The sequence below is a fragment of the Schistocerca gregaria genome, chromosome 1 (genome assembly GCF_023897955.1).
Source record: "Schistocerca gregaria isolate iqSchGreg1 chromosome 1, iqSchGreg1.2, whole genome shotgun sequence".
Classification (NCBI taxonomy): domain Eukaryota; kingdom Metazoa; phylum Arthropoda; class Insecta; order Orthoptera; family Acrididae; genus Schistocerca; species Schistocerca gregaria.
Genome location: NC_064920.1, coordinates 291,285,262 through 291,313,047, shown reverse-complemented (window position 1 = coordinate 291,313,047; position 27,786 = coordinate 291,285,262). Strand labels below are relative to the sequence as shown.

The window sequence follows — 27,786 nt, the reverse complement described above, 5'->3', positions numbered from 1 at the left end:
TTGCTTCCATTATTAGCCGTAACGTCAGAATTGCCTCTCTCGTGCCTTTACTTTTCCTAAAGCCAAACTGATCGTCACCTAGCGCATTCTCAATTTTCTTTTCCATTCTTCTGTATATTATTCTTGTAAGCAGCTTCGATGCATGAGCTGTTAAGCTGATTGTGCGATAATTCTCGCACTTGTCAGCTCTTGCCGTCTTCGGAATTGTGTGGATGATGCTTTTCCGAAAGTCAGATGGTATGTCGCCAGACTCATATATTCTACACACCAACGTGAATAGTCGTTTTGTTGCCACTTCCCCTAATGATTTTAGAAATTGTGATGGAATGATATCCATCCCTTCTGCCTTACTCGACCGTAAGTCCTCCAAAGCTCTTTTAAATTCCGATTCTAATACTGGATCCCCTATCTCTTCTAAATCGACTCCTATTTCTTCTTCTATCACATCAGACAAATCTTCACCCTCATAGAGGCTTTCAGTGTATTCTTTCCACCTATCTGCTCTCTCCTCTGCATTTAACAGTGGAATTCCCGTTACACTCTTAATGTTACCACCGTTGCTTTTAATGTCACCAAAGGTTGTTTTGACTTTCCTGTATACTGATTCTGTCCTTCCGACAATCATATCTTTTTCGATGTCTTCACATTTTTCCTGCAGCCATTTCGTCTTAGATTCCCTGCACTTCCTATTTATTTCATTCCTCAGCGACTTGTATTTCTGTATTCCTGATTTTCCCGGAACATGTTTGTACTTCCTCCTTTCATCAATCAACTGAAGTATTTCTTCTGTTACCCATTGTTTCTTCGCAGCTACCTTCTTTGTACCTATGTTTTTCTTCCCAACTTCTGTGATGGCCCTTTTTAGAGATGTCCATTCCTCTTCAACTGTACTGACTACTGCGCTATTGCTTATTGCTGTATCTATAGAGTTAGAGAACTTCAAACTTATCTCATCATTCCTTAGAATTTCCATATCCCACTTCGTCCTGACTAATGTCTTAAACTTCAGCCTACTCTTCATCACTACTATATTGTGATCTGAGTCTACATCTGCTCCTGGGTACACCTTACAATCCAGTATCTGATTTCGGAATCTCTGTCTGACCATGATGTAATCTAATTGAAATCTTCCCGTATCTCCTGGCCTTTTCCAAGTATACCTCCTCCTCTTGTAATTCTTGAACAGGGTATTCGCTATTACTAGCTGAAACTTGTTACAGAACTCAATTAGTCATTCTCCTCTTTCATTCCTTGTCCCAAGCCCATATTCTCCTGTAACCTTTTCTTCTACTCCTGCCCCTACAACTGCATTCCAGTCGCCCATGACTATTAGATTTTCGTCCCCCTTTACATACTGCACTACCCTTTCAATATCCTCATACACTTTCTCTATCTGTTCATCTTCAGTTTGCGACGTCGGCATGTATACCTGAACTATCGTTGTCGGTGTTGGTCTGCTGTCGATTCTGATTAGAACAACCCGGTCACTGAACTGTTCACCGTAATACACCCTCTGCCCTACCTTCCTATTCATAACGAATCCTACACCTGTTATACCATTTTCTGCTGCTGTTGATATTACCCGATACTCATCTGACCAGAAATCCTTGTCTTCCTTCCACTTCACTGACCCCTACTATATCTAGATTAAGCCTTTGCATTTTCTAGTTTCCCTACCACGTTCAAGCTTCTGACATTCCACGCGCCCACTCGAAGAAAGTTATCCTTTCATTGATTATTCAATCTTTTTCTCATGGTAACCTCCCCCTTGGCAGTCCCCTCCCGGAGATCTGAATGGGGGGACTATTATGGAATCTTTTGCCAATGGAGAGATCATCATGACTCTTCTTCAACTACAGGCCACATGTCCTGTGGACACACGTTACGTGTCTTTAATGCAGTGGTTTCCATTGCCTTCTGCATCCTCATGTCGTTGATCATTGCTGATTCTTCCGCCTATAGGGGCAATTTCCCACCCATAGGACAAGAGAGTGCCCTGAACCTCTATCCGCCTCCACCCTCTTTGACAGGGCTGTTGGCAGAATGAGGCTGACTTCCTATGCCGGAAGTCTTCAGCCACCAATGCTGATAATTTATCAAAATTTAGGCAGTGGTGGGGATCGAACCCAGGACCGAAGACGTTTTTGATTATGAATCAAAGACGCTACCCCTAGACCACGGGATGGTAGAAGGATGCAATCCCCATGTCCGGCCAGACAGGAGTTTCAGAAGGTGGAGGCAGGAATGGGGTTTCTGCTGGATGGTCAGGAGATGAGGGGTCCAGGTGAGGTGTCGGTCGAGAGTGAGGCCAAGGTATTTCAGGGTGTGGATGAGCTGGATGGAACGACCATAAAGGGTGAGATAGAAATAATGGAGGTGAAAGGAGCGAGAGGTGCGGCCTATGATGATTGGCTGGATTTTGGAGGGGGTGAGATGGAGGAACCACTGGTTACACCAAGTGGTGAACTGGTTAAGGTGGGTTTGGAGGGTACGTTGAGACCGTTGAAGGGTAGGATAGAGAGCCAGGAAGGCGGTGTCATCAGCATACTGGATAAGGTGGACTGGTGGGGGTGGCTTGGGCATATCAGCTGTATACAAGAGATAAAGGAGAGGGGAGAGGACAGAACCCATGGGGACACCAGCAGTGGGATAAAAGATACGGGAGTTGGTGTTGTGGAGGGTGATATAGGAGGGACAGTGCGAGAGGAAGGAAGTGACCAGACGGACGAAATTGATAGTCAGGGCATAGGTTTGGAGTTTAAAGAGGAGACCGGGATGCCATACACGGTCATAGGCATTTTGGAAGTCAAGGGAAACAAAAATGGCAGAGCGACGGGTGTTGAGCTGGAGGGACAGAAGGAGAACAAGGTTGCGGAGTTGGTCTTCAGCAGAGAAGGAGGGTCGAAAGCCACAATGGGCAAGGAGGAAGAGGTGGTGTTGAGCAAGGTGCTGATGGATACGATGGGAGAGGATGGATTCAAAGACCTTACTGAACATGGAGGTGAGCCAGATGGGATGATAGGAAGAGGCGTCAGAAGGGGGTTTGTTGGGTTTGAGGAATAAGAGGACGCGGGAGGTCTTCCACAGGTCAGGGTAGAAACCAGTAGAGAGGATGACACTGTAGAGATGGGCAAGGACAGTCAGGAAGGAAAAGGGCTTTCTCAAAGATGACGGTAGGTGACACAGTCATGACCAGGGGCCATGTTGCATTTGGACCAGAGGATAAGTTTAATGTCTTGTGCTGCGATGGGAGCGTTTATGTCAGAGGGGGGCAACTGCCCCAAGTACTGGACACTAGAAGCAAGTGGAGCGACCGAGGTATCAGCACGTTCCATGATGGTGGGTAAAAGAGAATAATCAAAGTGGGGATAGTCGGGGATGGAGAAGACCTCGGAAAAGTGGGAAGCGAAGTGGTTGGCCGTACTGAGGTTGTCAGGAAGGGGGCGATCGTTATGGTGAAGGGGGTAGTGGGGAGCCGAAAGGAAACCAGTAAGACGATGGAACGCAGACCAGTACTTGGAGGAGTTGATAGAGAGGGTGGCGTTGAGTCGTGTGCAGGTCTGGCGCCAATCTCGGCGTTTTGTTGCTGTAATAAGGTTCCGTACATGTCGCTGTATTTGCCGGTGGCGTTGGAGTGTATCCCTGTCACGAGTGCGCAGGAAGGAGCGATAGAGGCGGCGGGCTTCACGGAGGAGGAGGACAGCCCGCGGAGGGAGAGTGGGACGGTGTGGGTGGATGGTTTTAGTAGGAACATGGGCCTCCACAGAGTCAGTAATTACCTTCTGAAGGAAGGACGAGGCGTGGATGATGTCTTCAGGATGGCGATAGGTAAGAGGGTGGCTTTCGACCTGGGTGGAGATAGAGTTACAGTAAGCATCCCAGTTGGCACGGCAATAGTCATGGACGACCTTGGGAGGGGGTGCAGGATGCAGAGCCGGAGGGGGGCGGTGAGCAGACGTTATGATGATAAGGACAGGGAGGTGATCGCTACCTGTAGGGTCAAGGACAGCGACAGTGATACGCCCAAGGAGGTTGGTGAAGGCAATGACAACATCGGGGGTGGTGTCACTTTCAGGTCGGGTGTGCTGGGGAAGGGGAACAAGGTCACCTTGGATTGTGGAGAGGAACTGCTGAAGGGCAGCAGGAGTGCGGCTATGGATGTTGAGATCGGCGGCAATCACATAGATGGAGAAGGTGTGGTCAATGTGTGAGATGAAGTCATAAGGAAGAGAAGCAGTGGAGTGGACATAGATGGTGGCACAGGTAATGGTGAGGGAGGAGAAGAAGACGCTAAGGATAAGGTGTTCAGTGGGGTCATTGAGGAGAGGTTGTGGCTGGATGGGGATATTCTTAAGGTGGCCAATCATGACTCCACCCTGTGCACGAGGACCAGGAGCGCCAGTGCGGTGGACGATATAGGGAGAGGTGCGGATAGAATGGTGGCACTGGAGAAAGGTTTCGTTCAAGAGGAAGGTGTCGACCTGGTGGTGGGAGAGGGTGTGCATGAGCAGGTATTTCTTGGAGCGGAAGGAGCGAATGTTCTGGAAGAGGATGCGATACTCGTGCCGCGCCATGGCGGGAAGGAGGGGGGGAAGAGAGGGAAGGGAAGAGACTTAAACTAGGGTGTCAAGGCGGGTGAAGGTGAAGTGGGCTTGGTTGTGGGAGTAAGTGGCGAAGGTGTTCAGGTGGAAAAGAGAGCGAGCAGCAAGGGAGATTTGTTGGATGGTATGGGGGCACTGAAAAGGGTGAATGTTTTGGAATACAACAGTAAGGAACCGAATGAAGTTCTCGGCCGTGGGGGTGGACGGAGGGAATTGTTGGGATGGACAGGGGGATCAACAGGACAAACTGGGACTGTAAGCTCAGGGGTGGCTGGAGGGGGTTTAGCTTTACACTTGTGGGAGTAGATGGGATGGGGGCCATTGCAGGTATTACAGGCAGGAGGAGCAGAGAGGTTGGGGCAGTTCTTAAGAAAGTGGGAGGCCTTGCAATGGGGACAGGTGGGGGGGTTTGCAGTTGGGAGTCAGGTTGTCATTGTATATAAGGCACCACTGGCAACGGTAGGATTGGGGAGAGGATTTGGAGAACTCGACAGGGTGGCGACAGTGGTATATCAGGGCACCCTGGGTGAGGAGATGGTCAATGGATGGAGCGGACTCAGAGAATACCAGCACGAGGTAGGTGGGACCAGAGGCATTGTTGATACGGCGGGCAGAGCAGATTTCCAAGTCTGGGTGGGAGTTCAGTTCTGCCAACACTTCATCCTCTGTGATCACCAGGTTGAGCTCGGTGATCACCGCGGTGTAGGTTGGGGGGCGACGGGGAGGCTGGGCTGACGAGGAGTGGAAGAGGAAAGGAAGGGTGTCAGAGAGGCGTGGGGGCCAAACATAACTCGTGGGAGTTTTCGCAGGAGGTCTGTGTGAAAGGATGGGGATGGGGACTGGATTAGGACTGAGTCCCTGCAGGGAATGAGTTGGGAGATGGGAGCACCAGGTAAGTACTTTTGTATCTCAACGGTGAGGGTACAAGTGTCGAGGAACTTAGGTTCGGTAGTTTACAGGACAAAGGTGTGGAGGGTGGGGGCGGAGGTGTGGGTGGCAGGAGGAGGGGTGGTGTCCATGGAGACGGCAAGGGAAAGGGGAGTTGGTGTTGACTTTTTGTGGGAATTGGCGGGAGCAGAGTCAGTAATGACGCGCTTTTGGGGTTTTTTGGAGGCTGGGAGGAAGGGAGAGGGACAGGGAGGAGAGGGAGGTTGCGGGTGGCAGATCCCTGTGGCGTAGTGGAGGGCTGGGAGAAGCAGCCGGTTCAGTGGTGGCGACGGTGGCTCGGCGCGACGTGACGTGTGCAGGAGATGCAGATGACGAAGCGACGGGGTGGTCGAGAGAGGGGAAGCTGACCACATGAGGGGTAGCAGCAGAGGCGGCAACAAAGGCGTACGTGAGGGCGAGGGTAGGAGTGGGAGCTGTTGAGAGTGTGGAGGCTGGAGGGTATACAGCAGGGGAGGAGATAGGGGGATGGGTGAGTGGGGGAAGGGAAGGGGAGGTGTAAGGAGGGAGGCCAGGGGCGGCACTCCAGGAAGTGACTGTGGGAGAGGGGAAGGGGGAGGTGTAGATGACAGTGGAGGTGGGAGTACTCATTGAAGGCGAACGGCGACGGACAGGCGGACGGGAAGCAGGCGGCGGCGGCGGCGATGGGCGGCGACCAACGACAGCAGGCAGCAGCGGCGGCGGCGACGGCGGCGGCAGCGGTTACGACGACGGCGATGGACAGCGAGCAGGCAGGCGGACGGACTAACAGCGACAGCAGCAAGCGGCGGGCAGACAGACAGACACAATCTTCGAAGACCGAGATTCCATCCTGAGAGTAGCCCAGGCTTTGCAATCTGACGCTTTCGAAGGAGGGGATCCAACCGTCTAGATGCCCTGGCGAGGTTACAGCGACCCTTAAATGACCGTGAACAGGAAACCTTTCCCCTTTCCACCCAGAGGGAGACACCAAAGCTGCGACTGCCACAGCGGCGCCACCGCAGAAACGGAGGGCGCTTGCTACACACTACGCGCTGCGGCGCGCTCTTCAAAAGAGCAACTTTTACCACGGCTCATGGGTGCAAAATGCTTCATAACGTTCCAACAATTCGTAATGAGCAAGTGGCTTTCAGTTTTTGGCTACCTTGACTGTTTCCTCCAGATCAACATTCCCAACAAACATTGAAAATTTCAAGAGTTGCTCTTGTTTTCCATTCGCTGCTAATTCTTATTGAAATTCGTTTTTATTAAATTTTGAGCTTTTCAGTGAAGTAGCTGTTGAATGTGTTTGCTGTTCCACTGGACTCTAACTTTTTTGTGTGTATAACAAGATTAGAGTCTTATCTGCTTTCTTTTATTTACCCATTTCATTTTTTGTAATGTGTCAGATATCTTTCATTTACTTGTAGAGCTTACATATGGTTATATATTCTCTTTGCTCTAATATTTACTACCTTCAGAGAGACGACACTATCAAAATGCTGCAATACTTTTTGTTGATATGTATATTCAACCTTCCAGTTTCCTTGACAGGAGATAAATCTTAACTATTCAATAATAAGTTAATGTGGTTTACGATATTCTAATGGAAATTGTTGCATTTTTATCTTTAGTATATTTTTTGTTTGTTCTACGTTAACAGTAGTGAGAAGTTTCGAAGCTTTATGGTCGCTGAAAAATGTATTGTACGCTTTTACCACTCACATCACTCGTTACCAAACAAGTTTGGTCCAAGCCTGTCTGACTGATTGGCAAGGTTTATTGTGATAGAGAATGTGATTCTTTGAAGGTTGACTAGAGCAGCTCTCCTTGATTTAATAAGAAAGTCAATCCTAAAGCCATCACAAGCTATGGCCTGACATTTTATTGCTTTGGAGGGCCACACTGGAAGCGATTTCGCACACTGCAGACGAATGAACGACATTCCAATTCGCATGTCCAACAGCGCCGGAAGAAGTTAATATTCTTTCCAGCTACACAGTGCCAGGCCACCATGTCTAGCGAGGTCAGGTTCTATGGTAACCAGACAGACATGCGTTGCCCATCTTTGTATTGACAAGGCATAGGCTTAGATCAGAGTGCGCATGTGATTTTATGTTTTCGGTGAGTCGTTTGAGTTTCGTGAAGGCAATCAGAATTTGTGTTGGTCAGCATTGCAGGAGTATCGATGAGATGAGTTTTGCCGTACACCCTACGGGAAGTGATAAAAGAGAGGGAACGACTATATTCCAACAGGAATGCACAGTTTACCATAAAGACGGCAACGGCAAAAAGTTACGAAATGAAACTTTCTGGCAGATTAAAACTGTGTGCTGGACCGAGACTCCAACTAGGGACCTTTATCTTTCGCAGGCAACACTTCTGCCGACTCACCACCCATCCTCATAACTCTCCTTCACCAGTACCTCGTTTCCTACATTCCAAACTTTACAAAAGTTCCCCTTGTAGAGTTATCATTCCTGGATGGAAGGATATTGCGGAGACATGGCTTATCCACAGCCTGTAGGATGTTTCCAGGTTGAATGTTCACACTTCAGCAGAGTGCGCGCTATTATAAAACTTCCTGGCAGATTAACACTGGCAAAGGCATAGGTCCTGAGCCTTGGTGCGACACACAGTTTGACATGCCAGGAAATTTAATAACAGCGCACGCCCCGCTGCAGAGTGAAAATTTCATTCAGATTAGTTATTAAATGTCGGTAAATGTAAATATTGGCAGTCAGGAGCCGCATATTTTGTAGTTCTTATGTGCTTCGCAGGCTGCGACTCTGGCTTCGGGCACGAACTGGCGCGCCGCCTGGACGCGTTGGGGGTGCCGGTGTTCTCGGGCTGCTTGCTCCCTGACGGCCCCGGTGCGCGCAGACTCGCCGCAGACTGCTCCTCCAGGTTGCGTGTACTGCCGCTAGATGTCACCTCAGACCAGCAGGTGGCTGACGCCGTCGTCTCTGTGCAGGCGGCACTCGCGGACGCTTCAGGCACAGGTATGAAGAAACGACGGGAATGCATTGCAAATATGAAATACTTTTAAATTCAACCCACAAGATTCTACTTCTCCGAGAGTGCCCTTTATTAAATGCTACTAATCTCAAAGGATTAATGCCCCATCTTTAGGGATTTCATAGTCATGGTAGAAAATTACCGCAGTCCGGCGAAGTATAAGCTGCCTACGATCCTTGTACCTGCTGCCACGTCTAAAATAAATTTTGAAGCTGATAGCTTATACCTTGTTACGTGATTGTAATTTTCCACTATTAAGTTACTGAATATTTAGAGTGAATCTCCATAAATTAGTAGTATATTCTGAACCACGTTGTGGCAAAAGGGGAATTTTATTTATAGTAATTAATATATTTGCCAAGGACCTGTCATATATGGGTAAGATTTTAAAATGCTGACTTTTCTTATAGCACTACATCGCAGAGAGATTTTATAACCCAGTCCAGTAGCATCCAGTCTACAAACATTTCACTGTCTCCCACTTAGCTATTCTTGTCACATCGCACGTACATTGTATCATGTATTTGATGATGATGTTCGGTTTGTGGGGCGCTTAACTGCGTTGTCATCAGCGCTCATACAAATTCCAGGACCCCGTGATCCAGAGGCAACACTAGTCACTAGAACACGAGCTGCGAACGTATCATGTATGGTATCTCTAATACTACCTCACCAAATCTCAATGACAAGTACAATCAGATCCTGTCTCATTACGCCAGCCCACGGAACAATTCTTTCGTACAACCTCTTTCATTAGCTTCTTAGTTATCTTCTCCTGATCACACTCTATTCAGATGTTTACCTAGAGTTGTTCCTCACTTACCCAAGTTATTGAATTAATGCATTCCACTTACGACTCTTGAAAATATCGATTGTGATTGAAATTTTAACATTTTGTTGCTTCCAAGTCTTCTGAAAATAAACATTGTCACCATATGAAATAAGCTGGCATTAAAAAGAATATCGTCTTCTTCCAGTAGTTTACAGAAGTATTAATAAAGTCACCCCATCTACCATCGATGCCGCAATGACCACTTAGAAGTAATCAGTGCTGCACCCAGAAACCTGTTTAAATCAATAACACTTCCTTCATGTTAATTACCTGTGTTTAACAAGACTATTTTAAAATCATATACTGTTTTAGAGCAATTGCATTCTGCTGTATATACAGCAAAATCACAAAGAAGTAAAACAAACCAATCTGCGTCGGGTGTCCCACTTTACGATCGCAGTTAAGCAGATGGTAAACATTTCTAAACAGTGAACTTTGAGGAAAGAAAGTAATAGTTGGAAAAGAATAATTCGTGGTTTCTATTAACCACTTGAGCTCATTGCAACTGTTCAGACCAAGAACCGCCACTCTCAACCCGTGAACTTCAAAATGTGCACAAAATCTCCCTGTTCTCTGTCAGATATACATTTTGTTTGTTTTAAAAATGAGACAAGCTACTGGGACCTTTCCAACCGATCCCTGGGGTTCTGTCACCAGTGACTTCGTGAATGTCTTGGTAGGAGTGGCCGAGCCTTCCAGCCGGCACGGTAGCTCAGCGTGTTCGGTCAGAGGGTTGGCAGCCCTCTGTAATAAAAAAAAACTGAGTTAATGGATGAACAACGAACTGAAATTGGTGTCTTTCGACGTCCGCCCAGAGCAGATACAACGAACGAAAAGGAACAAAATGAGAGAGAGAGAGAAGAAAACCGGTTCTAGACGCTGCACTCTGGAACCGCATGACCGCCACGGTCGCAGGTTCGAGTCCGGCCTCGGGCATGCATGTGTGTGATGTCCTTATGTTAGTAAGGTTTAAGTAGTTCTAAGTTCTAGGAGACTGATGTCCGATAGTGCTCAGAGCCATTTGAACCATTCTGAAAGAAAAAAAAAATGTACAAATGTGTGAGAAATCTTATGGGACTTAACTGCTAAGGTCATCAGTCTCTAAGCTCACACACTACTTAACCGAAATTATCCTAAGGACAAACACACACACCCATGCCCGAGGGAGGACTCGAACCTCCGCCGGGACCAGCCGCACAGTTTATGACTGCAGTGCCCTACACCGCTCGCCTAATCCCGCGAGGCAACCATTTTGAACCAAAGTATTGGTAATATCGCTGAGAATGATTCACCCTTCCAGTGCAACAGTGTTTTTGTTCGATAGCCAACTCATACCAGACATTAATTCTAAAACGGGATTACAAATCACCATATAAGAACCATGATTATGTGCAACACTATGGATCCGAAGGCCTCGGGTTCGACTCGAGGTCAGTAATAAGATTTTAACATGACGTTTACTTTTTTGTACCTCTGCCAGTATTTCTTACGTGAAAGTTGCTAAGTCGCACCATGGTTCGGAGTCCATGTTAAACTGTAAGTACGCCAATAACTGGCTGGGTGATTCAGTTCAAAGGTCGCGGTTAGGCAATGGCATCCCATCTCCAATAGGACTATGACTGCTAAAGCCCTGAGGTGATCAAACCAGATGTTTTTACTGTTTTTCACCAACTATGACCAAATTTAAAAGCACAGATGGCTTCAGCCTCACGAACGCTGCGTGGTAATCGCTGTATTACACATCCGAAAGTGTAAAACAATGGGCATTAAAAACAATGTATTCCTTTTTTTTAATCTCTTAGCTTCCAAACAAAGCAAGAAGTACAGTCTCCTGCTACTGTTGCAGCACATCTCAAATAAACAACTGACAATATGCACGAAACAGACTGGCAGCAAATTAGATTTTACAATGTCCATTCACATCAACGTATCATCGCCTGTATTTCGACGTCAACGTGCAATACCCGCCTGCAGACGGCAGGTAGCAGCAGTAGTAGTGGCGAGTATAAAAAAGCTTATCGAGTGGAGGGGGAGGAGAGAATTCTGAAGCAGTGCAGACATTGTCGTAATGTGGGAACAGAGTGATATGTCTGAAGTACAAATTTGGCTTTCGAGCCAAGAGTGAAAGCATTTCTGAAGTGGCTAAGCTAGTAAGTTGCTCTCATGCCACCATGATAAAAATATACCGTGCTTGGCAAAATGGCACTAACCAAAACCGGAACAGCAGCAACTGTAGTGCACCACAATGGGAGGAGCCGCACGAACCGTGACAAGACGCCTTAGACCGCACGGCTACCCCGCACGGCTACTTGTTGTTGTTCAGCACTTAATGGTTCAGCACTATGGTGTCGTCCGTGCTCTCGCTCTAACGTGTTTTGTGGCCTTCTTTCAGAACACTATTGTGAAGCAGCTCTCCGACTTCGTGGAAAGGGAGTAGATGAGGATGAAACCTATCAGGACCAACCGCGATATGCTCATTTCTTAACTGGCCACGAGCGATGCCCCAGCCATTTGCTGTATGCTAACCCTGGTCAGAAGGCTGCCTGTGCACTTGGAGACAGATGGAGTTTTAGAACAGATACTGTGACCGTTCGCTGCAGGGAAGACGGCTAGCAAATGCACACTACAACATAACTCGACATCACAAAGTCAATTTGATCTCAGTCATTGCGGACCGATCTCAAAGGCTCTTCAGAAAGAATATCCAGAGCGCTACACAGATAGTACTTGCAGCGACGAGAGATCAGGTGGCAATGAGCACAGGCGACGAACGACAACACAGAAAATACTACCGACACAGATAGCAGTAGTTGTTGTAGCAGACCAGAACATAGCAGCCCAGGCGAATAACGACCAACAGAGAATAAGGAGAATGCATAGTCACCAGACTGTCACTATAAGAAGAATACATTGCACAACAATGTTGGTTTGCAAGAGATCTGTTTATAGTTCACGTTTTACTCCCGTTCAAAGTTATGCTCCACACAAGTACCTTCGGAAAATACTTCCTAGAGATTCAATTTATATTCATGTTAACAAATTTCGTGTTTCAAAATATGCTCTTCTTGGTATTGCCAGTTTGAGAGTAGATTTCTAGTCTCCAGAAAAGTCATTATACTCGAACATAATACCTGTCCCAAAATTCTACAACTGATCGACGTTAGAGATATAGGTCTATAGTTTTGCACATCTGTTCGACGTCCCTTCTTGGAAACGAGGATGACCTGTGCCCTTTTCCAATCCTTTGGAACGCTTCGCTCTTCTAGAGACCTACGGTACACCGCTGCAAGAAGGGGGACAAGTTCCTTCGCGTACTCTGTGTAAAATCGAACTGGTATCCCATCAGGTCCAGCGGCCTTTCCTGTTTTGAGCGATTTTAATTGTTTCTCTATCCCTCTGTCGTCTATTTCGATATCTACCATTTTGTCATCTGTGCGACAATCTAGAGAAGGAACTACAGTGCAGTCTTCCTCTGTGAAACAGGTTTGGAAGAAGACATTTAGTATTTCGGCCTTTAGTCTGTCATCCTCTGTTTCAGTACCATTTTGGTCACAGAGTGTCTGGCCATTTTGTTTTGATCCACCTACCACTTTGACATAGGACCAAAATTTCTTAGGATTTTCTGCCAAGTCAGTACATAGAACTTTACTTTCGAATTCATTGAACGCCTCTCGCATAGCCCTCCTCACACTACATTTCGCTTCGCGTAATTTTTGTTTGTCTGCAAGGCTTTGGCTATGTTTATGTTTGCTGTGAAGTTCCCTTTGCTTCCGCAGCAGTTTTCTAACTCGGTTGTTGTACCACGGTGGCTCTTTTCCATCTCTTACGATCTTGCTTGGCACATACTCATCTAACGCATATTGTACGATGGTTTTGAACTTTGTCCACTGATCCTCAACACTATCTGTACTTGGGACAAAACTTTTTGGTTGAGCCAGCAAGTACTCTGAAATCTGCTTTTTGTCACTTTTGCTAAACAGGAAAATCTTCCTACCTTTTTTAATATTTCTATTTACGGTTGAAATCATCGATGCAGTAACCGCTTTATGATCGCTGATTCCCTCTTCTGCATTAACTGATTCAAATAGTTCGGGTCTGTTTGTCACCAGAAGGTCTAATATGTTATCGCCACGAGTCGGTTCTCTGTTTAACTGCTCAAGGTAGTTTTCAGATAAAGCATTTTAAAAAAATTCACTGGAATCTTTTTCCCTGCCGCCCGTTATGAACGTTTGAGTCTCCCAGTCTATATTCGGCAAATTGAAATCTCCACCCAGAACTATAACATGGTGGGGAAATCTACTCGAAATATTTTCCAAATTATTCTTCAGGTGCTCAGCCACAACAGCTGCTGAGCCCGGAGGCCTATAGAGACATCCAATTACCATGTCTGAGCCTGCTTTAACCGTGACCTTCACCCAAATCATTTCGCAATTCGGATCTCCGTCAATTTCCTTCGATACTATTGCACTTCTTATCGCTATAAACACGCCTCCCCCTTCACTCTCCAGCCTGTCTCTGCGGTATACATTCCAATCTGAGTTTAGGATTTCATTACTGTTTACGTCTGGTTTAGCCAACTTTCTGTCCCTAGTACTATATGGGCGTTGTGACCGTTTATTAATGAGAGCAGTTCTGGGACCTTTCTATAGACGCCCCTGCAGTTTACTATTAGCACGTTAATATTGTTATTTCCTGTTGCATTTTGCCTACTCCTACCTTGCCGGGTCTCAGGAGGCGTCTTATCGGGCGTAGGGAGGGAATTCTCTAACCTAAAAAACCCCCATGTGCACTCCACACGTACTCCGCTACCCTTGTAGCCGCTTCCGGCGTGTAGTGCACGCCTGACCTATTCAGGGGGATCCTACATTTCTCCACCCGACAGCGGAGGTCGAGAAATTTGCACCACAGCTCTTCGCAGAATCGTCGGAGCCTCTGGTTTAAGCCTTCCACTCGGCTCCAAACCAGAGGACCGCGATCGGTTCTGGGAACGATACTACAAATAGTTAGCTCTGATTCCACCCCACGAGCGAGGCTTTCCGCCTTCACCAATTCCGCCAACCGCCTGTACGAACAGAGGATGACCTCTGAACCCAGACGGCAGGAGTCATTGGTGCCGACATGAGCAACAATTTGCAGTCGGGTGCACCCAGTGCCTTCTATCGCCGCCAGTAGGGCCTCCTCCACATCTCGGATGAGACCCCCCGGCAAGCAGACAGAGTGAACACTGGCCACCTTCCCCGACCTTTCCGCTATTTCCCTAAGGGGCTCCATCACCCGCCTAACGTTGGAGCTCCCAATAACTAATAAACCCTTCCCCCCGTGTGCCTGCTCGGACCTTGCTGAAGGAGCGGCCACATGTCCACTCACGGGCAGAGCGGGTGATGCCACACGGCCAGCCTCCACATTGACCCTCTGCCTCTTGCGCCGCGAACGCCGCTGAACCCGCCACTCCCCTTGGGGAGCGGGTGGCCCATCCACTCCCGGTACCCGCGAAGATGTCTCGACAGCAGGGACAGTGGGTGAAGCATGTAACACCTGGGGGTGTACCTTGCGACGCACCAGACTCCCCACTGCCGCTACACTCCGAGGCAGCAGCCTGAAGACGGCTGACCGCGGCCATCAACACGCTCAGCTGTTCGCGAAGAGTGGCCAGCTCCTCCTGCGTCCGTACACAGCAGTCACACATCTTATCCATCCTAATGAATCAATTTACTGAAGAGACTTAATCAACTTGTAAGTAGACTGCTAATTCACTAAAGGCGGCTGATTAATGACTAAACTGTGATTGCTAACCACTTCTTGTAGAAAACAATGAAAATAGCACTACCTGTCACTGGACTGTATTGAAAACAAACACTACGAGTACCACTACTGGCACTATGGTTGACTGTATTCAAAACAAACACGAAATCTATGGAACACTATTAATAGCACTCGACAATTAAAGCTCCCTAAAAGCAAAAATACACGGAAGAAGAAGTGACAAGTAAGAAAAATACAGATAATACTTAAATTAAGGTAGCTCGCTGCACAGCAGACGTGAAGCAGACGGCGGTTAGGGCGACACTGACACTACTGGCACTATGGCACGATGTCGTTCCTAAAACAACAAAACCCTACTACTTTGAATATCTGATTTCCTTGATCTGTTTTGTTAACGTTCATTTTTAATATGTTTTTAAGTCACTGTCCATCCTGTTGTAACTACTACAAATGTACTGTTAACTAAAATAACAAGCGGCAAACCTCTGAGTTTTTATATCTTCATCGTGAACTTTAATTCCCTTTCCAAATTCCTCCTTTGATTCCTCCACAGCTAGCTCGCTGTACAGACCGAGTAACATCAGGCACAGGCTACTATCTCCTCTCACTTCCTTCTCAATTACTGTCATTATTTAATGGATTTTGAAGCTTCAATAACCCTGATATCTGTTCAAATTATTCACTGTAATAATTCGCTATAATCGTCATTGAAGCTTACCATCAACGTGTTGTCGTCACGACAATGGAAGTTGGCGGCAGTGGTTTTTCCCAAATCCACCCATTCGTGGTACACACTTGACATCTGAGAAAATCAATGTGTGCGTAACCGCATGGACTGGGTGTCTTACGCGCTAAATACCAATCTGATGGCCAGTACGAGAGTTAAAGAATTTCTGTCTCATCATATGCCGAACTATTACATTCGTCAGCAGTACTTACAAGGTGAATGCGCCTACCACCGTTATCACCGATTTCGTACAAATATGTGGTGAATGCAGGGCTTGGCCAGAAATGAAACTGACACAAATGTTAGCTCCAGATGGTCAATCGTTCAGAAATCTTGGCATTTCCTGGCGCCGTCGGGCGGGGTATGAGTCATTTATCTTTGCATAGCTTCTGGGCATCGGTTGGCGTAGCGGAAAGAGAGGAGAACAGTAATACGAAGGTCTCATTTTTCTATTTTCAACTTTTACGTTACTTACTGAAATGCCTGGGCTAGCAGGACAAAGCGGATTAGGTTGTGGAAAGGGGCCAAAATGAGTTCCTGTCAGTTGCACTCAACATACGAACTTTATTTATCTACACACAATATTACAAAACTTTAATCGACCTCCTGTGATTAACTTGAGATCTGCTGAAGGCCACATTCAAAATCCAAGAGAGAAGGGCTAAGCAAAATTGAAATACAAGCTTCTTCTGGAGGTTTCACACAAGAATATATTCTAGATATTCAATCTAATCGGCTGAAGGCCTTAGCAATTTAATTTTAATGAAACTAGGCTGAAGGTCGCATATTAAGCAATAAGAGGAGTTTCAATCAAAAGGCGGAAGGCCTTATCTTAAAACATTTCATATAAAATAAAAACAATCTCATGCCTTAAGGGCAAGACAAGGACAATCATTTAAGAGATATTAATACTCGGATTAAGGCCGTACATGAGTACAATAATTTAACGGCTTAAGGCCTTAAAAGATTTAATGTAATGTTCGACTGAAAGCCCCATATAAGGAATAACAATCTTACGTCTAAAGGGCAAGACAGGAACATTAACTCAGGATATATAAAAAACTCGGGTGAACGCCACACATCAACCAAACAACTACAATTCAAACAGGGAAGTTACTATGTAACAGATGCGTAACGGCACCCAGAAGTTTCCAAGGGTCGGCCTGGAATTGTAACACTAACGCCCGTTTAGGCGAGACAGACAGCCGGACCAACAATCTCTAAGGTCACCTAACCGACAGACAGCCGACGAACCAACCAACTACCGGATTTCGGTCACCAGACCAAACACGCTAGAACCAAAATGCCTGCGAGGCAGTAACACTCGTGTTCAAATATTGGTTTGTTAATAAGCCAAGGCACAATAACTACTGACATACATGAACATCGCAACGGCTGTGGAGCTACACGCCGTGGCGGATAGCATCAACACGGTAACAAAACACTCACTCGCTGCTCTGTCGCAGCCGACCAACTGGCTGCTGCAGTACGCAGACTGCATTACAGCATTTAAGGCATTGCTCAGTCGAACTGACACAGGGTACACAGTGTGCAACGAAACACTGCCGCAAGAAACTCGAACACTCGTAAAACGAATCACTGATGAACAACTAGAGCTAATCACCGGCGGACACACAACACAAACCCTATGGACGGTCGGTGACGAAACACACGACGTCTGACCAGACGACCGACCAACAACCAACCGAGGTCGTTGGCACTCAAACCATGTGTGTCCGCTGTCCGTCGAGAACTGGGAGACACGGCGACCCGGGCACACTGGCTCTGGCCCAATCATGCAGTGGTACCTCTTGCCCGTTGGCCACGACGTCTGGGCACAAGAAGGAACCGATCCACGTCCAGCAAGATGACCCAGTGACGAGGCTTAGAAACGGTCAAAAGACCAAACACACGTCGCGAAAAGAAGAGACCAACTGAACGACAGACCAACGGACGATCCTGCTGCCATCTCCGTCCGTCAGACAGTTCATCCTGCGTCGCGACCGGTCGGCGAGTACTGGCTGTCGGCGCCTCCTAGCACTAAGTCCGCGACTGCTGCTACGTCCCGACTGCACTCCTGCAGCGTTCCGACTCAAACCGCTCCAGTTCCGATCTCTCTCATCCCGACCGGGAAGTAATAGCCGTCCAGTAAAGATAATACGGCAGGGCATATATCGATACACGCTGCTGCTGCCACTCAAGGGCAAGCAAGACAGTAATTCAGTGATACGAGTAACTGAAATTTAAAATGACGAGGTGGCCGTACTATAAAACAAGAAGTTACTTGATAGGTGGCATGAACATGAGCCATGTACGGCTCACTTACACTACGAATAAATCGACACAATGTTCAGTATACTGTGTTTATTAACATGTTCATAAAAGGCATGAAAGATACTACAAAGGAAAATTAGGGACTACAAAAAAAATTCCAAGAAAGGATTGTACTTACATCGCCCTCGGGACCTCTGCAAATAATTTTACAAGAAGGGATTGTAATTAAAGCGTGCAGGACTTGATATTCCGTTAGTTTCATTTTGGCTCTCGAGCAGCTCTTGGTACCTGTATGGGAACAAGGGGTTTCCCGTGCCGGTGCGGCTACAGTAACGTGAATTTCACGAGTATATTGTGAAAACACAGTCAGAATATTGTGAAAAATATCGCATCGACCTAAAGTATCTGACAGTACAAATACAATTATTGATGCTCCTGTAGCATGCGTAGTAGAACAGGAGCCATACGATGACACTATCCACAGCGAAGTGACGAAGCAACGACTCAGTACGGCGCTGGATTATGGTTTACATTTTTTTGACGGGAAGCGATCTGACCACATCAGAAAGTTCCACGATAAAAACTTAAGAACACAGTCAAACTGAAAGTTAAATACACGAGAAACTAGCGAAAGTCGTATCAGTGTTTACGTTTGTTTGTGACGAATGAGTTGACTTGGTCCAATAAGTCGACTATCGAGGGGAAGTAGTGGGGGGGGGGGGGGTCACTCTTCATTTAACGTAAATACTGAAGATCAAAAACTCAAAATTAAAAAAAAGTCTCTCCACACGGACATGGCCCCATGACCCGGCTTACTGGCCTGTATTCTTTATCCTGCGTCAACCACTGCATGCAAAACTACGCTGACATAAACGGCTCATGTCTCGATAGACCCGAGCCAGAAATGCAATTTCTCTTGTACGTTTGGCCATCTGGAACTCCCGCTTTGGTCACTTTCATTTCTGGACAAGAACTGAATGTAATGGAGCATAAAACGTGATTCCTCTGAATATGTCATTTGTTGCCAATCAGTGTACGTCCAGTTACGGAAATGGCGTGAAAATTCCAGCCCTCGTCGCCGATGAACAGCAATCAGCGCGGCTGCATGAAACAAGAGCCTGTTGCGGAAGCCTCTAGACAATAGCGTCCACCGAACAGTCATTGAGGAGATTGTTGGTAGGCCCTTGGTTCATCTTGGGCGGTCAGTTGCTCAACAGTTGCACGAGTATTCACCCGCAACTGTCGTCCACCTTTGTCGCCTACGGCCCATGTTGCACCACAGTTGCCTCGGTTCCAGTTTTGGATAGCGCCATTTTGCCGTGCACGGTATAATTTAACCAGGGCAACACGCCACCAGTTTACAAAGTTTGTTGTAATGCTTCCACACTTGGCCCGAATGCCACGGATCATGCTCTTTTGGACGCCAGATAAATCGCTCCATTTCCGCATTACAACGACTGCACTGGTTTCCGCATCCCCCCCACACACGTCATATACATTGCACTGCTAGTGCTGCCACTTGCCGCCTGTGACTGGCACTTGCACGTCATCGAACAAAAAAATGGTTCAAATGGCTCTGAGCACTACGGGACTTAACATCTTACGTCATCAGTCCCCTAGAACTTAGAACTACTTAAACCTAACTAACCTAAGGACATCACACACATCCATGCCCGAGGCAGGGTTCGAACCTGCGACAGTAGCAGTCCCGCGGTTCCGGACTGTAGCGCCTAGAACCGGCTCATCGAACAAAGGCGGTGGTCTCATAAATGTGATTGGACCGTGTGTATTCGCCGTATGACTCTCATCAGTAGATGGCGTACGATACTTGACACCGTTGTTGGTAACTTTATTTCTTTTCCCACTAGCAAAGGGTGCCTTCACAAGGATCCTCACGCCGTTGTTATGGTTAAAACGTTCAATGGCTCCAAGTACTATGGGACTTAACATCCGAGGTTATCAGTCCTCTAGACTTACAACTACTTAAACCTATCTAACCTAAGGACAAAAACATATCCATGCCGGAGGCAGGATTCGAACCTGAGACCGTAGCAGCCGCGTGGTTCCAGATTCAAGCGCCTAGAACCGCTCGACCGCAACGAACGTAGGTTAACACGTGAGGTGTGTGTCAGAGGCATTGTAATTGTTTGATTTATGCCTCAATTATCGTCTCTCCAAACTCACCAAAAAGCCTTAGATAAAAAGAAAGTCGGATTTCTTGCAAAGATTCTCCTGTAATCTTCCTCAGCATGTCCGTAACATTCTGTAACTGTTAGAACCAGCATGTTGTAACTGCAGCAAAGTGCTTTTGAATTCTTTCGGTCTCGTCTCTCAATCCAACCAGATATAATGCACATACATTACACAGCAATACTCAGGAGTAGGTCGCTGGCTGACTGTAAGGTTTAAGTACAGACGATCTCACTGGGAATGACGGTATGTTATAGCAAGTTTACGTAGGGAACAGGCGTGTGACATTATCACACAGGAAGTTCTGTGTTCTTAGGGCCGTCTTGGCGACGATGGGGCGAAATTTGTGGGGAGGTTTGTTGTTCTGCTGTTGTGTCATGACTGGATAGTCTGGTAGATAGAAAAAGTGTTTAGGTAAGGGATAAAGTAGGTGAAAACATTAATTTTTGTGTTCAAATAAGGTTTGTTCAGAAGAATAATAAAACATTCCATCGTATTTTACCTTACGGTATTACCTTCTGACGACTGTGTGTTGAATAACTTATTTGGGCATGGTTGCAATTACGGTTCATAACAGCTAAACTTTCCTTGTGGTGATACTGAAAAAATAGAATCACGTGAGTGATATATTCGTTCTTATTCTAGAGTTGTGGGCGGTGCTAAACAACGCAGGAATTGCCGACATCGGCGAAACGGACGTCACGCCGCTGGATAAATTCAAGCAGGTTCTGGACGTAAACACGGTGGGGGCCATAAGGGTCTCCAAGGCGTTCCTGCCGCTTCTCAAAAAGTCCAAGGGCCGACTCATCAACGTTAACAGTCCTTGTGGTAAGTACATTGATCAAATAACTGTTGTGACGAATTAGACTCAGAACTCGTAAAAAGAGAGACTAGTACAAACGAAGTACAGAAAATTTGATTGGTTTTATGTACACACATGTTCTGATGAGATTGTGTCTTGCCGACCGAGCGAGATAGAGCAATGATTAGCATACTGAAGTTGCAATCCGGAGAACGAGGGCAGAAATATCCCGTCTAGCCATCCTGATTTAGGTTTTCCTTGATTCCCCTAAACTGCTTAAGGCCGCTGCAGCGATGGTTTCTTTGAAATGACAACGACCGATTTCCATTGCCATCCTTCCTTAATCTGATGTGTGCTTAGTCTCTAATGACGCCGATATCAAAGAACTTTAGACACTAATATTCCTTCTTCTTTTATTTATTTCTTTTTTTTATTTTACACGTCCAGTTCTGTAGAACCAAACTAACGATCAAATCTCCAAGGCCATGGAACATGTCAGTACATAGTAGTGCGATACAAATCCAGACTGGATTTCTGCCTTGTATTAACTGAATGAAAACTGCTAATTCTTTACAACAAGCGTTCAGTGCATAGTGCTGTGGAATGTGGAAAAAACCGCAAATTGGCGTTCATAAGATGAAGAACTACACCAAAAATGCAACAGGAGCGTAATATGTAAGAAATTGTCCACGCAACCTGCCACTGATGATGCCTTGCAGAAAATAAAGTCGAAACGCGTATGGCACTAAAATTGTGTTTTATTCAGTTGCTGTCAGACGGTCCATAATAAAAATTATCAATATACCGTAATAAACATCATCGATAAGGGGTTTCGGAGCCGAAGGCCCACTCGTGTACCCTTGATGGCTGCGCGACACACCCTGCACGGTATTAGGCAGGTGTACCAGTTTCTATGGCAGCCTCGCCTGGACCAGTCAAACCGAAATTGGACTGTTCATGACTGGAAACATCATGCCTGGTCGGACGAGTTTCGTTTCATATTGTATCGAGTGGATGGACGTGTACAGGTATGGGGACGACCTCATGAATCCATGGACCTGCATGTCAGTAGGTGGTGGAGAATCTGTGATGGTGTGGAACGTGTGCAGTTGGAGTGATATGGGACCCGTGATACCTCTAGATACGACTCTGTACGGGCATTGAGACAACCTCATAAATATAAGGACACTGCATGTAAGCAGGGAATTGTTGAAGCTGGTGGATGTTTTGTAACAGTGTGGGGCGTGTTCGGTTTGAGTGATATGAAACCCCGGTACGCCCAGATACGACTCTATCACGTGACACGTGCGTAAGCATCCTGTCTAATCACCTGCATCCATTCATGTCCATTGTGCATTCCGACGGACTTGGGCAATTCCAAAAGGACAATGCTACACCCCACACGTTCATAATTGTTATAGAGTGGCTCCAGGAACACTCTTCTTAGTTTAAACACTTCCTCTATCCACCAAAGTCCCCAGACATGAATATTATTGAGCGTATCTGGGATGGCTTGCAGCGTGCTGTTCAAAAGAAATTTCCACACTCTCGTGCTCTTACGGATTTATGGACAGCCGTGCAGGATTCATATTGTAAGTTCCCTCCAGCACTACTTCAGATATTAGTGGAGTCTATGCAACGACGTGTTGCAGCACTTCTGCGTGCTCTCGGGAGCCCTACACGGCATTACCAGTTTCTTTGGCTCTTCAGTATATACATTGAGAGGTCAATGTCCGAATACCCAGACTAATGTACAGGGGTCGACAAGATGTTCCCGAAATTACGCCACTTATTGTTAGAACCGCCTGTTTCTGTGCCAAAAATATCCTTTGACAACGAGAATTATCCCATAATATAATACCATGCATCATAAGCGAATAAAATTTAACAAAGTGGATTATTTTTCATGTCGAACTGTCACTTCCTTCAGATACCGTACGAATAGTAGAAATGGAAGCATTAAGTCTTTCAACAAGATCCTGAATTTGGACTTTGCACGACGGTTTACTATAAATGCAAACACATAGAAATTTGAACTCTTCAGTTTCAGAAATCATATGCCCATGCTGTGAAATTGAAATGTCGGGTTTTGTTGAATTGTGTGTTAGAAACTGTAAAAACTGAGTCTTACTGTGATTCAGCGTTAGTTTATTTTACATTTACATTTACATTTATACTCCTCAAGCCACCCAACGGTGGCACTTTACGTGCCTCTGTCATTACCCCCCTTTTCTGTTGCAGTAGCGTATGGTTCGCGGGAAGAACGACTGCCGGAAAGCCTCCGTGCGCCCTCGAATCTCTCTATACATTCGTGATCTCCATGGGAGGTATAAGTACGAGAAAGCAATATATTCAATATCTCATCCGGAAACGCACCCTCTCGAATCCTGGACAGCAAGCTACACCGCAGAGTCTGCCACTTGAGTTTGCTAAACATCTCCGTAACGCTATCACGCTTACCAAATAACCCTGTGACGAAACGCGCCGGCCGGCCGAAGTGGCCGTGCGCTTCTAGGCGCTGCAGTCTGGAACCGCGAGACCGCTACAGTCGCAGGTTCGAATCCTGCCTCGGGCATTGATGTGTGTGATGTCCTTAGGTTAGTTAGGTTTAACTAGTTCTAAGTTCTAGGGGACTAATGACCTGAGAAGTTGAGTCCCATACTGCTCAGAGCCATTTTGAAACGCGCCGCTCTTCTTTGGATCTTCTCTATCTCCTCTGTCAAACCCATCTGGTACGGATCCCACACTGATGAGCAATACTCAAGTATAGGTCGAACGAGTGTTTTGTAAGCCACCTCCTTTGTTGATGGGCTACATTTTCTAAGGACTCACCCAATGAATCTCAACCTGGAACCCACGTTACCAACAATTAATTTTATATGATCATTCCACTTCAAATCGGTCCACACGCATACTCCCAGATATTTTACAGAAGCAACTGCTACCAATGTTTGTTCCGCTGTCATGTAATCATACAATAAAGGATCCCTCTTTCTATCTATTCGCAATACATTATATTTGTCTATGTTAAGGGTCAGTTGCCACTCCCTGCACCAACTTCCTATCCGCTGCACATCTTCCTGCATTTCGCTACAATTTTCTAATGCTGCAACTTCTCTGTATACTACAGCATCATCCGCAAAAAGCCGCATGAAACTTCCCACACTAAAGCCATGAACTTATGTCATGAACTTTATTATTGGCAACAGAGCCAATGTTACACAGAAAATTCTTTACCACCAACCTAGTGCAATCAGCAAATAGAAATATTTTAGAATCACCTGTAATGCTAGAGGGCATATCATCTGTATAAATGAGGAACAGGTGTAACCTCGGCACTGATCCCTGGGGCGCCCCCATTTGACTGTGCCCCACTCAGACCCCACATCGCAGCCATTCTCAACACTGTGGATAATGACCTTTTGCAGTTGTTAAAGTAAGAGGTGAACCAGTTGTGTGCCACTTCCAGTATTCCGCAATGGTCCAACTTCTGGAGCAATATTTTATGATCAACACAATCAAACGTCTTAGTTAAATTAAAAACGATTCCTAGCGTCCAGAACTTTTTGTTTAATCCTTCCATTGCCTCACAAAGAAAAGAGAATATACCATTTTCAGTTGTTAAACCACCACGTACATCTGATAGCAAATTATGTGAAATAAAATGATCAGTTATACATACATACACAGCTTTTCCAATTAACTTTAGAAAACGCTGATGGCATACAAAGAGGTCTAAACTTATCTACATTATCTCTTTCTCCTTTTTCATAAAGTGGCTTTTCTCCTGAGGAATCATTCAGAAAACTGATCATTTTCCAAGGAAAAATTACAAATATGCGTAAAAACAGGACTAACGTGTGCAGCACAGTACTTTAATAATCTTCTATGTACTGCATCATAACCATGACAGCCCGTAGTCTTCAGTGATTTAATTACTGACTCAATCTCCCACTTGTCAGTATCACAGAGGAGTAATTCAGGCGACAGTCTCGGAAAGGCATTTGCCAAGACAGTTATCTGATTCCCTGTAGAAACTAAGTTTTTAATTAATTTACCAGCAGTGCTCAGAAAGTGATTGTTATATACTGAACATTTATCTGACTATCAGTAACAGAAATATTTTTACTATGAACTGACTTTATGTCGTTGACCTTGTGCTGCTGACCAGACACTCCCTCACAACTGACCTTACGGTTTTCATTTTATCCTGAGAATTAGCAATTCTGTTTGAGTACAATACACTTTTTGCCTTCCTAATTACATTTTTAAGCACCGTACTGTAGTCTGTAATGGGCTGCTGCAGCCTGACTGTGACTACTAACATTTTGGTATAGTTCCCACTTTGTTCTACATGATACCCTTATCCCACTAGTTAGCTACACAGGCTGCCTTTTACTGTTTGTGCACTGTTTACAATGCTTTTTTTATTTATTGTTATTTTAAAACATGTACAACAGGCAGGCTGTCAGCAGCATTCTACACTGCTCTTCAGCCATAGAATACACAATGAGAAAAAACAGAAAGAATACCCTTAAGTTACAGAACAGCGGGCAATAAAACAGTTTACACATAAAGACAAACACGGAGCCGTTCACACTCGACGATAATCCAAACTGCAAACTGTTGACACGACGCACAAACACTGAAGATGGCGATGGCACAGGTGAACGATGGAGTGCGACGGTGAACACTGAACACTAAACACGACGGCACACACGAGACACTGATAGCGATGATCTCTGGCGCGCGAAAGTCCATGTAGCGTGTGCGAGTCCGGGGACCTGCCAAGAGGGGAAGAAGGGTGAGGGGGGGGGGTGGAGAGGATGGAGAGGGGAGCGCAAAGATGCCAATGGCTGAGGAGATGGGAGGATGAGTAGATGGACAGGAGAGGGGAAGCCCAGGGGAAGAGTGGGGAGAAATGGAGGAGGGAGGGAGGGTGCCCAAAGGAACAAACACAGGAAGAGGGATGGAGGTTCAAAGTTAGTAGGAGGGGTATATGGAGGGGAGGAGGGCATCATTTAGAATGCTCTACAGGAAAGCATTATATTTGTCATCTACTTTATTGGAACTATAATCATCCTGCCACTCTAGTTCCTTAACGAGGTTTTAAAATTTCTCGTTTGCCATTGGATTAACTTTTCTACATAGTTTATAATTATACAGGGTGGTCCATTGATCGTGACTGGGACAAATATCTCACGAAATAAGTGTCAAACGAGAAAACTACAAAGAACAAAACTTGTCTAGCTCGAAGGGGGAAACCAGTGGGCGCTATGGTTGGCCCGCTAGATGGTGCTTCCATAGGTAAAACGGATATCAACTGCGTTTTTTTAAAAAAATAGGAAACCCCATTTTTTATTACATATTCGTGTAGTACGTAAAGAAATATGAATGTTTTAGTTGCACCACTTTTTTCGCTTTGTGGTAGATGGCGCAGTAATAATCACAAACGTGTAAGTACGTTGTATCACGTAACATTCCGCCAGTGCGGACGGTATTTGCTTCGTGATACATTACCCGTGTTAAAATGCACCGTTTACCAATTGCGGAAAAGGTCAATATCGTGTTGATGTATGGCCATTGTGATCAAAATGCTCAACGGGCGTGTGCTATGTATGCTGCTCGGTATTCTGGACAACATCATCCAAGTGTCCCGAGCGTTCGCCATTTAGTTACGTTATTTAAGGAAACATGAAGTGTTCAGCCACATGTGAAACGTGAACCACGACCTGCAACAAATGATGATGCCCAAGTAGGTGTTTCAGCTGGTGTCGCGGCTAATCCGCACATCAGTAGCAGACAAATTGCGCTAGAATCGGGAATCTCCAAGACGTCGGTGTTGAGAATGCTACATCAACATCTATTGCACCCGTACCATATTTCTATGCACCAGAATTGCATGGCGACGACTTTGAACGTCGTGTACAGTTCTACCACTGGGCACAAGAGGAACTACGGGACGATGACAGATTTTTTTGCATGCGTTCTACTTAGCGACGAAGCATCATTCACCAACGGCGATAACGTAAACCGGCATAATATGCACTATTGGGCAACAGAAAATCCACGATGGCTGTGACAAGTGGAACATCAGCGACCTCGGCGGGTTATTGTATGGTGAGGCATTGTGGGAGGAAGGATAATTGTCTCCCATTTTCTCGATGGCAATCTAAATGGTGCAAAGTATGCTGATTTCCTACGTAACGTTCTATCGATGTTACTACAAAACGTTACACTGCATGACAGAATGGCCATGTACTTCCAACATGATGGATGTCCGGCACACAGCTCGCGTGCGGTTGAAGCGGTATTGAATAGCATATTTCATGACAGGTGGATTGGTCGTTGAAGCACCATACCATGGCCCGCACGTTCACCGGATCTGACGTCCCCGGATTTCTTTCTGTGGGGAAAGCTGAAGGATATTTGCTATCGTGATCCACCGACAACGCCTGACAACTTGTGTCAGCGCATTGTCAATGCATGTGCGAACACTACGGAATGCGAACTACTCACTGTTGAGAGGAATGTCGTTACACGTATTGCCAAATGCATTGAGGTTGATGCATATCATTTTGAGCATTTATAGCATTAATGTGGTATTTACAGGTAATCACGCTGTAACAGCATGCGTTCTCAGAAGTGATAAGTTCACAAAGGTACATGTATCACA

General features: G+C 46.0%; 1 protein-coding gene across 1 annotated transcript in view; it reads left to right on the top strand.

Moving 5' to 3' along the window:
* Positions 1-27,786, top strand: part of LOC126341493 (estradiol 17-beta-dehydrogenase 2-like) — a 143,611-nt gene that overhangs the window by 52,209 nt on the left and 63,616 nt on the right. The window contains exons 3-4 of the mRNA XM_050001777.1: positions 8,285-8,506; positions 20,954-21,136. Coding sequence (XP_049857734.1) covers positions 8,285-8,506; positions 20,954-21,136 — 405 coding nt within the window. The remainder of the gene's footprint in view (positions 1-8,284; positions 8,507-20,953; positions 21,137-27,786) is intronic.